General features: G+C 38.6%; 1 protein-coding gene across 1 annotated transcript in view; it reads right to left on the bottom strand.

Annotated features, from left to right (window-relative positions):
- Positions 1 to 4,754: 4,754 nt before the first annotated feature.
- Positions 4,755 to 16,549, bottom strand: part of HTR2A (5-hydroxytryptamine receptor 2A) — a 57,689-nt gene continuing 45,894 nt past the window's right edge. The window contains exon 4 of the mRNA XM_045796805.2: positions 4,755 to 8,637. Coding sequence (XP_045652761.2) covers positions 7,838 to 8,637 — 800 coding nt within the window. The 3' untranslated portion in view covers positions 4,755 to 7,837. The remainder of the gene's footprint in view (positions 8,638 to 16,549) is intronic.

Below are 16,549 nucleotides of genomic sequence, written 5' to 3' on the forward strand. Positions count from 1 at the left end.
TTTTCATGCAAATCACTCTTCTTACTCTTCAGTCTTGAATATGTTTAGTTGAATTAAATTTGTCATTCTCATAATCACTCATGAATAACTAACATTTCCTATTTCCTGCTAATTCAAAGACCCACCATCTCATTTTTAGAAATTAAATACTTATAGATATTTCTCATTTTCAGTGTATCAGAGAGACAAGTTATTAAATGTGTACATGCTGAGCAAATTAGTTTTGAATTTGTTTCATTTCCTTTTTTTTTTTTTTCTTTTTCCTCTTTTAAAAAAATTCGTCTTGGTTTGCTTATCTCTGTTGACTCAATTCCCATCTTTTGGATATTCTTCTTTATATATCCCATGTGAACCTGGGTTGTAGAATGCAGATCATTGATACCGGAGCCTAGAGATAGTGGTATTGAACATTATATCTAATTTTAATTTTTCCCCCTTTAAAACTAACTTCCAAATTCTGTATTTTTAACACTTGTTTTTATTATGTTATGTTAGTCACCATACAGTACTTCATTAGTTTTTGATGTAGTGTTCCATGATTCATTGTTTATTTTTCACACTTTTGCCAGTGACCCACGTGAATCTGCTTTTTACAAGGGTCCACAGCCATGGAAACATCAGCAGGCATTGCCTCAGGGTGTCTTTCAGATGCAGTGTCTTAAGCACCATTGGATACGTGTGTTAAGTTATCCGCATATTAATTAGGTCAATTTGCGACAAAGCCAGTGGGTTCAGCAAAATAAACATGAATTTTGTAAAGAGGACAGGATAATTCCCCACCAAACATGTTATTTTTATTATTTTTTAAGGCGTAATTTCATCTCGAGATTTCCCACACTTCACCGACGTCTGAGGTAGAAGATACACGTAGTAGACCCTCACTGGCAGACATATGGAGAGAATGAGTGAGTTTGCAGCACTGGTCTCTCAACCTGATTTAAATATATTTTTGGTTATATGAATAAATAAGCCATATAAGCCATAGACCAGTGGGCCCTTCTTAGATCCTCTTTTCATATAAAAGGAGAAAAGTAGAGTTTGGAAGATGAGGCTTGGATCCTATTGCTGGCTCTGATGCTGCTTGGCCAGGTGGCCTTGCATAATTTCTCTAATTTCCCTGGCTCCTTAGCACCCTTTCTGCTAAATGAGAAGCCTGGATCAGATGATGTCTAAGTTCCTCTAGCTCTTAAATTTATTGAGTGTGTTTCTTTTTGTTCCTTATATTTCAGTAGTTTAGAACTATTACTTAGGCTAAAGAAGTAGAACTCATACAGAGAATTTGTCATTTACAATTTAGGATGTTAGAGAGTTTTTCTAAATCTTCTGCAGCTACCGTGGGAATAGTGGCTAACCAGAACCTTCTTAGCAAAGCTGGAAGGAACTACCAACTTTCATTCTATAGGAAATGTGTTTGCTGGCTCTAGGGCTTTAGTAATAAGTTTAGACGTGATTATACAATATGAATGTATGTACATTTAAATATTGTTACTCACCATAATAACACCACTTTCTATTGAGGATGCATATTGATTTTTGAGACCATGGTTCATCACCAACTGGGTGAAACATTCATGCAAGCTCTCAACCAGGTGCTTTTGGCCCGCCTTTGATTTTGGTTCCAGCTGTAGTGAAGAGTTCCAAGTCATCTGCTCTCCAGCGGAAGTGACCCCTAACTGTCTGTGGTATCCTTGATACCATACCCTTCAATAGAATTTACCTCTTCTCTAACTCTGTCTGCTTCTTGGGGTCGTGTGCCACAGAAATGATCTGCACTCAAGTTCTTGTCTTGGCTCTGTACTTGGGGTCACCCCAACTAAGACAAGATCATCTGAATAATGGCATATGATTACCTTTCAATATCTGAAATAAATGTAGGACAGGAAGTACAAATTGTGCTGTTCTCTAGAAGCCAGAATAAACACCTTTAAAGATGTTGTAATCTTAATTATAAGTAAAAACTTAAATGACCTTGGCTCACTTTCAACAAAAATCTAGCTTTAAAGAAAGAGATCCTTGCTGCACCATGATATCTCAATCTTTTTGAGCTTTTACATTTTAACCCTTCAAGGAAATTGAACTTGAAGAGTGAGACCATTTGTCGTTTAGGAAACCTGGGGGCTGTTAAAAATAGCAACCTAATATCTTGTACCAGCTAGAAAATGTGCGGAAATGAGGCTGATGGTGCGAGAAATGCCACATTAGGAATCATTTGTGTTGACATCTGAGTCTTGGTCTCATATGTTAGAAACTCCTTGGATCCTTAACAATTTGATTTTTCTTCCAAGGTTCCCATATAAAAGTTATAGCTGTCATTTATTTGCAATGCATCTGAAGAATTTTAGAGAATGTGGAAATTATTCCAAAATATTCTCTGTTCATGAAGTTGTGTCTTGGTTCATCAGAGCCTTGACTGGACTCCCTAGCATCAAGATAAGCATAGACCCAGAAGGGACCTTTTGGAAAGATCACTGACTATAACCCTTATTATAGACTTGAGGAAAAAAGGCTTTGACTTGTCCAGGGTCAGACGGTAGCAGCAGACCTGACCTAGGTGTCCTGCCTCAGTCTTCTGTGGCAATGAGGTCACATCAAATCCTGAGGCTCCAGTTGGGTGTGAAAACTTCCCATAATGTGTTGGCTCGGATGGACATACTGTCGTTAAATATCAAAAAGAAAGAAGACTGGGGTATATATCATTAAGGGAAAATAAGGAAACCTTTTTTTTTTCAAACCACCTGCAAAAGTAATAAAAATTAGGGGCGCCTGGGTGGCACAGCGGTTGATCGTCTGCCTTCGGCTCAGGGCGTGATCCCGGTGTTACGGGATCGAGTCCCACATCGGGCTCTTCCGCTATGAGCCTGCTTCTTCCTCTCCCACTCCCCCTGCTTGTGTTCCCTCTCTCGCTGGCTGTCTCCCTCTGTCGAATAAATAAATAAAATCTTAAAAAAAAAAAAAAGTAATAAAAATTAACAAAGTTTTGTCTTATTGCATATTTACTGGGGAAAATGTCCATTGAATACAAAACTTGAGATAAGCTTAGTAATATTATTAGTGTTCTCAGTTTAGAATGAAATCCTAAAAATCACAGATACTTTTTTCAAAATCATCATTATGATTGTGGATTAACATTTAATGTTAAGTTATAAAGCTTTATATACGTTATGAAGTTTCTGAAGGTACTTGTTTTTCTATGGGTCATTTGAGTGATGCCAGGAGAATATTTCTTTTTTTTTTTTTTTTTATGTCCCTAAATTTCTTTCACACTTGTCTTCCGGGTGCTAAAGTTTTTACCTTTTGGATTATGCTCGTAGTGGACAGTTAAGGGAACCTCGGTGATGGACAGTGGTTTGTCAGCTTGAATTACTTATTAGTGCTCTAGCAGAGAGGAGAAACCTGACAGGATGGGTAAGTTTGATGTAAGCAGGAAAAAAATACCAGCAAAGGAACTCTGCATCATGGTGTGGACAAAGGAGAAGTAAAAAGTTTTTAAAAATCAGAATGTTCACAGGAAAGATAGTAGAAGCTGTTGAATAATAATACTGACTATCCCACAATTTTGTCTGGAATTAGCTCTGATGGCTAATAATATATACCGGCTCTGGGTTTTTTCTTTTCAATAATAACACAGTTATTACATTTACATAGTGCTATATAGGTTATCAAGCACGACCATAGCCATGGCCTCATTTAAGTGACTCTGTCAGTTCTCCAGGACAGATACTAGTGGCTCCATTTTTAGAGATAATGAAATTGAGGCCCAGGGTTCTTAAGTGATCTGTCTGAGGTTATATAACCAGTGCGTAGGGAAGCTGAGATGGGAACTTGCATCTTTTGGTTCTGAATCCTATGTTTTTTCTCCCATGCCACATTGGATAGAGACAAGAATTTATGCTTCAGAGTCAGACGACCCAGGCTTGAACTTACCACTTTTTTTTTTTTTTTTTTTTTTGCCAACTGTGTGATCTTGGACATGTCACTAAACTATTCTGAATCTGTTTCTTTACTTATGAAAAATAATAAATAATAATACCTGCCTTATAGGATTGTTGTGAAGATTCCATTAGGTAAAGCAAACAAACAAACAAACAAAAAACCCCCAACAACAACAACGAGCGTAATTCCTGGCACGTGGTAGGTACTCTATACACGGAGCTGTAAAGACCTGGAAAAGATACCTACTGTCCCTATTTCACAAAGGTTTCCTGCCTTTAGAGGTGAAATGAAGAGTCAGGGCAACTTTCCAGTTTATGCAATGATACCATGTTTTCTTGGTGTACTAGAATTCCTGAAATGATCTCCTGTGAGAATGTGTGTAGCGTGTGTGGGAATGCACTTGTGCGTGTCTTGAGGCACACCGGTACGCACGTACCCGTCAGTACCTGTGTGCATGCGTTGGGGCTGCAGCAGTGGTTCTCCACGTTTCTAGGCTGTGTGGAAGCAGATACAGTGACCGAACGTGGAGCAGCTGTCTGCCGCAGGTGACTGCAAACCCGATCACTACCCTTAATCTAACTCAGCCAGGTAGATCCTAGTTCAGTCACCGAACCTCAGAAGCACAGGCTCTGTACTCTCAGAATATCTGGATGATACATTGAGTTCCTACTTTGATGACTGGAAGGTTTGGGTAACTCCCTTTAGCAGACGAAACTGTGGACTCACAAAATTACATTGAGTTTTAAGTATACTTTATTTATAATTATTCATTCTTTCTTGAAATCTTGTAGAATCACCTTGATTAAAATCATTACACAAAATAATCTTCACTGTATTTATTATATATGGCACAGAATAATTCAACACTTTATAAATATGTTTCGTTGATGCACAAATGGGAGAAGCACCCTTTGCCAAAAGCAGTTTGGTAACTTAGTTCAATTTGGCTACGGTAGCACTTTAAAAAAAGACCATGAGATGGCGCTGTGGCCAAGTAGATCAAGTACGTCTAAACTGAGTGTTTCCCCTAACTATATAGCATTTATTTCCTTTCTTTAAATATAGAAGAATCTACTGTTCAACTTAAAGTGTTGATTAGGAGTGAGTCCTTTAATCACAGATCCATAAATCATTCAAGCACTGTGTCCCACTGGGGCGGGGTGGGGAGGTTTGATAAGCCTTAGTAGTCAGAAAGTCCCCAGACTGAAAAAGGGTCCAAAGGTACCATTTATTTAAGATCACTCAACTATATAAAGGACGATTGTTTTCACCACCCTCATAGAATTGTGTTAAAGTCTTCCCACAAAACTACGTGAACTTCCAGTTTATTTAAAGAGCTGATACTTCTGTTACATTTTAATCTGCTTTGACAGCAATGGAAGGTCATAGAAACATTAGAACATGAATTCACATTTTAATTGACAGGATACAAACATGCAAATGTGTATATACTGAGTGTTTTCATTAATGACTCTTGCTTTTTCTCCATATAAATATATAAATATCGAATAAAGTGCATGAGAATATGTCTGTACATATACACAGATACATGTTTGTCTATATACACTTGAATAGATACTTATGGAAAGAAGAAACATACACATTTGTAATATATATGTAGTCAAAAGACATTTGTCAGGCAGTATTTATGTTCATTCTGATCAAGATTGAGTATGTGGGGGTAGAATCTGTAATCTTTTCTCTAATTTTTAATGAGATGTGCTGAGTTATAAACTATGGCAAAATACATTAGAGCAGAGATTTTTTTTAACATTTGTATTTTTATCAGTTAGTATGATATTATCATTAAAGTGGTTCAGGTCAAATGCAGCCTTGATATAAGTGGCTTACTGTAAATTCTAGCTTTGAAATACATACCTTTCAATGTATCTATAAGCATGTAATTGGATAGCCTTAAAGCATTTCCAAATTACACAGTGGCATCTCCCACATTCTTTAGTTTTCAAATCTCTAATATTTTTCAAATGGCTTAGAGCAAAACACTATTTTTCATTTAATAGAAATGCTTTAGTATTGTAATCACATATCATCTAACATCTATTTTAGTAAGGATGTGTAATTTAATCTAGAATAATATCAAGGTGAATTAACTGCTGTTAATCCCTTTCTCTCTTTAGCAAACTTTTCTACAAAGCACTATATTACTGCCTTTTTTTTTTTTTTTTTAGGGAGTCCAGTGTCAGTGAGTAATCAATAAATTAGATTTTAGGGAAGTGAAACAAAAATGTTCCTTGAGGGGCGCCTGGGTGACACAGCGGTTAAGCGTCTGCCTTCAGCTCAGGGCGTGATCCCAGCGTTATGGGATTGAGCCCCACATCAGGCTCCTCCGCTATGAGCCTGCTTCTTCCTCTCCCACTCCCCCTGCTTGTGTTCCCTCTCTCGCTGGCTGTCTCTATCTCTGTCAAATAAATAAATAAAACCTTAAAAAAAAAAAATGTTCCTTGAAACTTTGGTAGTGATGGGTTGGGTCCAGGTCGAGGTGTGTATTTCTAAACCAATTGCAAATTTTGACCTCCTGTGGTATTCCCCCCTTGCTCATTTGGTGGGTATTCATTGGCAATCAATTGGGAAACTTATTAAGAAAACTACCCTCAGAGCTGAAACAAGCCTTTTTCTGAACCAGGTAAGAAGAAAACAGTTTGAACCAATTCTTAAAATGTCTGTTAATTAATATTTTTGACAAGGACCATTCCAATTAGGTCATTTTCTTCAAAGGCAGGGATCCTGTTTTAATTATTTTTATATCCTCAGTACCTAGGACATTTCTTCACAGATAGCATATACCCAGTAGATGATTGTGAGACCAAAGCTGAATAGTTTTAGTAAAGAATATAGATTGATCTGAAAGCAGCAGTTTCCCTGATGGGTGCCAGTAGGAAAGCCATCTGCATTTTACAGAGACGTCCTAAGGTTCTAGTGCTGTCAGTAACCAAAAACCTGAGTTTATTCCTCAATCTTGACACAGTTACATCAATACTGCTTACTGCTCAAAGGAGCGCATGCACGGTGTAGTCATCGAAGAGCAAGTCACCAAACACTGCTATGGTGCTGTTTAGAAGAAGCAATTTCTAGAAATGTATTTGGCAATGTTAAATTATCCTTTTGATAGTTTACCTAGTAGAACAAACACTAAACAAGACCACGTTGGAGAGTCAGAATAAAGCACAAAGAGCAGAAGAGAAAGCAGCAGTAGTTATTAAATAACATTTTAAAACTTTTTCACTTCTGAGAAGAATTAGTTTGAAATGCAGCAAACGCCAGCAACTTTGTGACTATTTCCAAATGACATCTATGAAAAAGCAGGAATGAAAAAGTCATCAAGTATTTCATTTAATTATCTTAGCAATACAGATTTCGTAACACTGTCCTTAGTGTCTTTTGTTGTTGTTGTTCCAAATATGTAGCATAGTAAGTTTTAAAGAGGATTTTTCTTTAAGAGGTCATTATATTCAACCAATTTTCACTATTTATAGCTATTGTTATTTACAGCAATAGGTAACCAACTCATGCCATCAATTAACAACAGAGTAGCAAGGTTTCCACTTGAAATAGAAGGTAATTTAGACTTATTTATGGCCTCATTATTATTATACAATAAAAGCTAATTATTTCAAAGACATATCATTTACAATGTGAAAAATAAGTATCATAAAGCTCACAGCTGAAATGCTGTCAGAACATTTTTGAAGTGCACATTTTTTGTCATTTAACCCTGCTTTTTTCTTTTTTCGTTGACGGAATAAAATGAGGCATATAAATATTATTTTCGGTTCTACTAGACTGGCCTAATTTTTTTCCCAGTCTCCCTATTTTCTTTTTTCCCCCCAGAATAGGTGAGAATTTGCCCAGTGTGCCCTCTGTGGTTGCTATGGCAACTAGTCTATCACACGCAGCTAACCTTTTCATTCACTGTGTTAATATTGTCTGTTGGAGCATCTTCTGAATGTTGTGTTCCTAGAGCAACCATGCTGTAGTCATTATCTGTGTTCTTGGCATCTTTCTTTGAATTCTTTTTTTGTCCCATTTGGAGTTGACTAGATTTGTAGGCCAAGGCCGGTATCGTGTTCACTAAAATTAACTGCAATGGTTTTTTATTTTCCTTGTACTGACACTGGATATACCGGGAAAAGGCTGACCTGTAGGTCTTGTTGAACAGTGTGTATACTAGTGGGTTGACGGCTGAGGAGAGGTAACCGATCCAAACGAACACGTTGAGCAAGGCTCCGATGACGTCCTCGTTGCAGGACTCTTTGCAGATGACGGCCATTATGTTCGTGATGAAGAATGGGCACCACATCACCACAAACAGAAAGAAGACAATGCCCAGCACCTTGCAGGCTTTTTGCTCGTTGCTGATAGACTGCATAGTCCTCCTGCCGTAGGACCCCGGCTCCCTGTGGATTGATCTTTGGAAGAGCTTTTCCGAAGACAGGGAACTCTGAGGGAGGAAGCTGAAAGACGATAGTTTGGCCCGTGTGCCAAGATCACTCACACACAAAGTAGCTTCTTTCTGGAGTGACTTGATAGTTAGAAAGTAGGTGATCACCATGATGGTTAAGGGAATGAAGAATGACACGAAGGAGCCGATCAGGACAAAGTTATCGTCCGCAAGTAAGCAACTCCCTTCCTTAAAGACCTTGGAATCATCCTGTAGCCCGAAGACGGGTATTGGCATAGATATACCTGCAGTTGGACAGAAAATGACACATGACTATTGAGGAATCGTCTACCTGAGGAGCATTGCTGCCTAACGGTGGCTGTGCAAAGGATTCTGTACCAACATTGTTTAAAAGCTCAATGTTATACTTGCAGTGAGAATTTAAAATTCTCTTGAACTTACAGGTATTATGTGGTTATTATATAAATTTAATATAGAGTTATATAGTTACATGTAGTGACATATATAATTGTAATATATATACGAATATATATATAAAATATATACTAACTATATATAATATGTGGTTTCTTATACTTGTACATTATATTGCCCTATAGAGATAGTCCTTTATGTATGAAGAAGTACAGGGGGCTCCTGGGTGGCTCAGTTGGTTAAGCATCCAGGTCTTGGTTTTGGCTCAGTTCATGATCTCAGGGTTGTGAGATCAAGCCCCCTGTCATGCTCCACCCTCAGCAGGGAGTCTGCTTCTTTCCCTCTGTCTCTTCCTCTCCCATTGCCCCTCTCCCATGCTCAAGCACACTGTCTCTCTCTAAAGTAAAGAAATCTTTAAAAAAAAGAAGTACAATAAATCTAGCTATATTTTTTTCTGATTACAACATTACACTTATTAGTTGAAGAAAATACAGAGACACAAAAATAAAAATGGCCAATAACGCTACCATCCATAGATAATCACCATTAACAATATGATGCTATTTATTTTTGATAAACACACATACACAGCATTCACACACATTTTATAATTGAATTTCATGTACAATTTATAACTATTTTTCTCCTAACATTACATCATGAGTATTGTTTATAAAAATACCTTCATGAAATTATAAATTTTCAGAAAATTTGAAAAATAGAAAGAGGTAACAATGACTAAAAAGTACTAATATATATTCTTGTCAGCCAGGGAAAATTCTAATTTACATTTTATGTAACTTCTTTTTCCATTGACATGCATATGTAAATATCTTTGTATATGCAGTGTTTTATGTGCTGATTTAGATTTTCCTAGTCCATTTAACATTCAAACATGAAAATTGCATATATTTAATTAATTTTGTTTCAAATTGTAATTTAAGTTCTAGTTAGTTAACATACAGTGTAATATTGGCTTCAGGAGTAGAATTTAGTGATTCATCACTTACATACAACACGCAGTGCTCATCACTACAATTGCCCTCCTTGATGCCCACCACCTGTCTAGCCCATCCCCCACCTACCCCCTTCCATAACCCTGTATAGTTAAGAGAAAATTGCACGTATTTTTAAGTATTTGTAGAAAATATGATTTTCTAGTGTGAATTTGAAGTAACTCACCAATTATAGTTTTTAATTTTTTGACTTAAATTTTGATTCTTTTTATTAATTTAGTTTTATTTTTTTTTAATTTTATTTATTTATTTGACACGCAGGGTGGGGAGAGCAAGCACAAGCAGGGGGAGCAGCAGGCAGAGGGAGAAGCAGGGTCCCCACAGAGCAAGGAGCCCAATGTGGGGCTCAATCCCAGGACCCTGGGATCAGGACCCGAGCCGAAGGCAGCCACTTAACCAACTGAACTGCCCAGGTGCCCTTTGATTCTTTTTGAAAAGAAGCTTTTTGCTATCAGAAAGTTCTAACATAGGCATTTAAAAAAAAACACTAGAAAAAACAAAACAAACCTAGGACTATGAGCCCATCACCCAGCTTCAACAATAATGAACTCAAGGACTATCTTGTTTCACCCATATCCCCACCTGCGACAACCTCTCCCATGTTATTTTAAAACAAATCCCAGACATCGTATTATCCAATCTGTATATATTTTCTTATGTAGATATAAGAGCTACACATTCTTTAAAAACCTACTATTATCATAATACCATTCCTACTCCTCAAGAGAAATTTACTATTTCCTTAATATTATTATAGAATCAGTGTTTAGATTTCCAACTGTTCCATAAAGATCATTATATATTTTTAGTAGTAGAATATTCGTAAGGGTGGAATATAAATAATAAGCAGCTACAAACTTTTATTGACAAATACAAGAGTTAGGAACAAGATGAGAGAAGACATGGGCATGTGAGCCCATTGTCAGTTGTACCATCACTGAAATTTGGACAACCCATACAGCTCCCTTAGGGACAGGGGTTAGGCAGAGGAGGGAACAAAGTGAGTAAAAGGAACACTTGGCCTCTAATTGTGCTCGTTTATCCCCCATGATGTAGGACCTTATTTAAGGGAGATTCAACTGGCCACTTCCACCACTGTGCAGTTTTGGGGGGCAGTGGGAGGGTCTTCCTCTACTGGCTATCATGTGATGCCCTAAAGGAAAAATCGGGGAGATGAGGAAGGAGAGGAAACATGAATCACATATCTACTTTATATAACTGAGTTTAAGACTGCTTCTTTTGTGAAAGGGTAGATGCCACAGGGGCACCCTGGGAGAAAGGCAGAATGAAGGTTCTTTCTAAGCCCTTGCTCAGAGGTGTATAACAGGGAGCATCCTGCACACTGCTTCTGACCACCCTTCGGAGTCTAATAAGTGGTCACAATCTAGCCAAGAATAGGTTCATTCCAGAGTTGGGAGCTACTGCTTGCTTGAGTCTTGTTATCCATCTGGAAGAACTTCCTTTGAGGCTCCATAATCTAATTTGTGCATACTCAGAGCAGAGTTTGGCTCCATCCAACTGTGGACCTGACTGTCCCAACCTCGTATCATCTCACGCTGGCCGTCCTTGCAAGGAGGGAGACATTAGCTTGAGTTAATGTAATATTTAACTCAAATCTTTCTCAGTGACATTTGCCATTATTCCCACAGACTTAATTGCTAGGCCATCCTGGTATTCTTGGAAAGTGGAGATAAATGACACCAGAGCTGGTCTTAAGGACACATAGTATTGTTAATGACTCTTCATTTCCTTTATTTCTCTCTGTCCCTGGCCCGTTGTTGGTAACATTCGGTGGGCCAGGTTGGGATGGAGGAACTATGGCTCCAGAAGGAACATCCTCTCAGACTCTGCATACACACCAGTTTTGCTTAGCCTTCAGAAAACTCTTCATCATAAAAGTTAAGAAATGGTTTCTAAGAAGAATGTTTTGCTTTCCAAGTGTTCAAACATGTATCTGTGAAAGGTGTTTCCCGTACTCATCTAGAAGGTCTTTGTTTGGCATTGTAGTTGCTCACTGATTAGAATGGAAGATTTGGAGTGAGACAGACCTGGATTTGAGTCTTGGTTCTGACTCTGTGCTCCTGGGCTGGTTACTTCATCCCCACAATTCCTCATCTATCATAGGAGATTGGTACCAACATGGCTTCATGGATGAGGATAAAATGAATCGAATATGCAAAGCACCTAAGACAGTCCTTAGTCCAGACAGGATGTTCTGCCAACAGTGGATAAACATGGGAGTAGCCTTCTCCACAGAATTACTCAACTTGAATACATTAACTTGATTTCATTCTATTTTGTCTTAAACCAAAGAAGTTAAAAAGTTTTGGCTATTGGCTATATTTTAATAATGATGTAATTATTAGCTTCTGCCAGGGTGACAAAGGGCCTCAATCAATTTTAATTTGGCACAGCTAGAACTGTTGATCGCTTTTCTAATGTGATGAATTACAGCCATTGCTATTAGTCATGATAATACATAACAAAATATCAACTGTGTGAAAAAAGGTGTATTGTTTTGTTATTAAACTCTTGGATGTGCATTTTCTTAATGCAAAAGAAGTGGCTACCTTGAGAGTCTTTTGCCCTATTTGTTTGCAACCTGGTGATTTATGTAAGAGGCAATTCTCAACCAGAATAAGGTATTACTTAAAACACCAAATTCTTCAATCATTTGGAAATCAAATGAGTGTCCTTGTTTGGGAGAACACACACACACACACACACACACACACACACACACACACACACACCCTGTCTCCAGAATGGCTCAACTTCTGTGGACAGAGATAGAAAGGGCTGATGGAGCCCTCTTACTGAAGTGGATTCCCCTTTTAGCTCCCAGGGATAAAGAGCCATTTTATTTTATTTTTTTTAAGGATTTTATTTATTTGTCAGAGAAAGAGAAAGCACAAACAGGGGGAGCAGCAGGCAGAGGGAGAGAGAGAAGAAGCAGGCTCCCCACTGAGCAAGGAGCCCGATGTGGGACTCGACCCCAGGACCCCTGGATCATGAGCTGAGCCAAAGGCAGACACTTAACCAAATGAGCCACTCAGGAGTCCCGAAAGAGCCCCTTTAAATGGATATGACAAGAAGGCACAGACAGGCTGTCTAGACGGGGGTCCTTGATTTGGAGGAGGAGAATCAAACTGATTTGTTCTTTAAATGGCCCATTTCTCTTTACATATACGAACAATGTCCTGACTACTGTCCTATACCATTCTTTCTCAGTGCCTCACTCCTAGAAAGGGGTCAGCAAGGGTTTATGGAAAGAACAACCAGACAGAGCAATACTGTGTAAAAGAGAGGAAAGAATTTTCCTTCAAAGAACTAGAACATTTAGGGAAGCTTCGTGGGTACGAGAAGCAGTTCAAAAACACTCTCCTACCAAGAGTGATGAAGACGCTGGCTCCTAGCCAAGGTTGCGGTCACAGCCATCTGCAGTGCGTTAATTTTCTGGCTGTTCTGTTTGATAATAGCTGCTTTTGGAGACCTGACATCTCCTCTCCCTTGAAATTTCTGCATATAAAGCATTTTCCTTTATGAACAAACAGCAGTAGCTTAAACTACGTGACTCTGCATTTTGTTTAATATATTTTTCTGAGGAGTGGTAAATAGCAGTGAAGATTCACTACCAGTATTGGGCCCTCCATGCACATTTTCATTTCTTGTCATTAAATCTCAGGCAGTGAGATGAATGGGAACACTGACACCCCAGAGCACGAAGGCTGTGGCCGGCGTCTTCCTTTTAGGGTAGCTCTGTGTGGACCTCTGCTTAACATCTGACCACCGTCTGGTGAAGCACTGGCTAGGAAAGATAGCACTTTATTCTCAATCCTGGATTTTTACACTTTAGTATCTCGGGACTGAATGTGCTTCTGAGAGTGTCTCTTCGGGAAATAAGAAGGTTGCCTTGCTACGTAGTGGTCCTCTGATAGGCAACATGACAGCGGAAGTCCCCGGGGCCTCGGGTCTTGTGGGAGGTAGGGGGGAAAGAAACAAATACTTCCGGGTTCTTGTGGAAAAGACTGGATTTGTGTTCATAGGTTTCATTTCCTCTGAAACTACTATCTTTCCTTTGTATTTTAGCTTACACTGATTTTTTTTCAAGTTATAAGAATGGATTTACTAGCAGTTTGACAGAAAGCACCGTGAGTGAGTACTGCAGGGTAGTCATTGTACTGCAGGGAGAGAGAGATGGAGTGCATAGGGAACTGGGGCTGGGACTCATCCTTCTCATACGACGTGTAAAGTGTAAGAGTTACCGAATTCCTTATAATCTATGGCCTTCTGAGAGTCCGATGTCCATAAAAGTGAGAGCTAGATAAACATGTCAGTTACTCAAGAAATCGTATGTTTCTTCTTAAATCAATTCTTTTTTCTTAGATTAAATCTTGATATCTCTAATAATAAATCATAACTTCTCGAAGAACTTTCACCTATATTCATCGACTCTGCACCTTTTTTTACAAAATTGTAAAAACATTACCCACACTGTCCTATGGGTAGATAAAATTTTCACTTTGGTGGAAAAGCTGGGGGGAGCAAACTTCTGTAATTTATTTAGATTCACACAGCCGATAGGCAAAATCAAGACTCCTACTTAGGTCTCTCGTTTCTTATGGATGATTTTTTTTTTAACCTGCTTATTTACAAAAGTAGTTATAAAAGTTTATGACTATACCAGAGGTCCTTAATATTGGTTTCAGGAAGTCTGTGATGTTCCTGAAATATGCACAATTTTCGTATGTGTTCATTTTTTTTGAGACAGAGCTTTCATCAGATTAGCAAAAATGTTCCAGCCCCCAAGGTAGTTGATAAACACTAAGTTATATCAATGCCCTACGTACAGAGCACACACACACACACACACAAACACACACACACACACAACATACACACACGCTGATGATTCTCTACATCCTGATACTTTGTTTCTTTTTTCATTCTTTAATCTCAAAGTCAAAATTTCCTCTGACGAGACATTAGTCTTTGAGGCCAGACAGATATTCCAAAACCAAATTCCTTATAATCAATACCTAGTTTTTTTGTTATGTGGGAGTTATTCTTAATTTCAGCTGCATATTAGAATCACCTAGGGAGCTTTAAAAAATTACACTGCATGGGCTCCATTCCCAGAGGTTCTGATATCAGTACTTTTTTAAAATGCTAATGCTCAGACCCCACATGAACATTGTTATTCAAACAAAAGACTACCTAGGTGATACTGATACATAACTAGTGCTGAGAACCTGGGAAGTATAGGCTTAAGAGCACAGTAAAAATGTCTTTATTTTGTAGGGCACCTGGGTGCCTCAGTTGGTTAAGCATCTGACTCTTGATTTCGACTCAGGTCATGATCTCAGGGTCTCGAGATCTAGCCCCACATCTGGCACCACACAGGGTGTGGAGCCTGCTTAAGATCTCTCTCTCCCTCCCCTCTCAAATAAATAAATAGTCTTCCTTTTGAAATGAAACTAAATTGAATACTTTTACAGCTGCTTCCTTTGCCTTTATTAAACAAATCTGTTACTTTCCAATAGGCTTAGGCTGACTTCCCATGGCAAAGCCCAGTGGAGAAACGATGGGGAGGGAAAGAAACCTGCCCTCTACCCCACCCTCAGCTTGGGCATGAGTTACCTGAAAAACATGTGCTGAATGAGCTTATTCTATAAAGCTACATGTCCTTGTTTTTTAATAGTCTATTATGGCTAAGTGTCCAAAAAGGCTTAAAGCTGGTGTTCTGTCCCAGGCAATATATGATACTCAGAAGAAATGCTGAGCCTCCCCAAAGTATGACCAGCTGTGAACTGCAGAAGCTTGTGTCCCCACTGCCCATCAAAGATTCCTGGGAAGGTGGTATCTTGCTCTTCAAACCCTCATTCCTTTTCGTTTTGGTTTCGTAGCCCAGAAGGTGTGCTTTCATATTGTGATCTTGCATTCTTGAAAGGTCCAGGGACTGAATTCTGACTTGCAGGATGTGCATTGTCAGCTGTCACTGTGACACCTTTCATCCCTAGGCAGTTGGACTTCCCTGGACCATCTTTTTTTCCTGTTAATATGTTATGAAGCCCAAATAGAATATGAATGATATGATGGCATATGGTTAAATTATTAGAACCTCATTTTGCTGTTGGAATCACAAGTCATGGAGAAAATTTTCAAATTCTTCAATTCACCTTGTCATCCACTGACTCTTTAAATAAGCGGATATTACACTATTCACCAACAATGGAAATGTTTCTTTTAGCAACATACTAACAGAGGTTTATCTAGTAAAAAAAATTCCGGGGCGCCTGGGTGGCTCTCGGTTGGTTAAGTGTTGGCTCAGGTCATGATCTCAGGGTGGTGAGATCGAGCCCTGCTTTGGGCTCCACACTCATCAGGGAGTCTACTTGAGATTCTTTCTCTCCTTTCTCTCCCTCTCCCCCCACTCTTTCTCTCTAAAATAAATAAATCTTAAAAAAAAGAAAAAATCTCTGCCCCATATTACTGAATCTCATCTTTAAAGGATCACATCCTCTCTTCCATGTGTCTTAAAAGGGACAGATTCTATAGTGATTCTTTCTGAAAGCTTGGAGAATGAGTCTCACATGTGACATCTCATTTCAGAGACTCTGGTCTAGAGTGTGTGTGCAGAAACAGTTACAGTATCTGGAAAAATGGCTTGCAGCAGGTACCCACATACTCCAGGCCTACAGGTTGTCAGTTTTCCTTCCTCTAGACTCTCTTATACACACCTTCCCAAAGCACCACATTTTTCATA

This window comes from Ursus americanus, chromosome 10 (assembly GCF_024610735.1).
Source record: "Ursus americanus isolate L20-20 chromosome 10, mUrsAme1.1.p, whole genome shotgun sequence".
In the NCBI taxonomy this organism is placed as follows: domain Eukaryota; kingdom Metazoa; phylum Chordata; class Mammalia; order Carnivora; family Ursidae; genus Ursus; species Ursus americanus.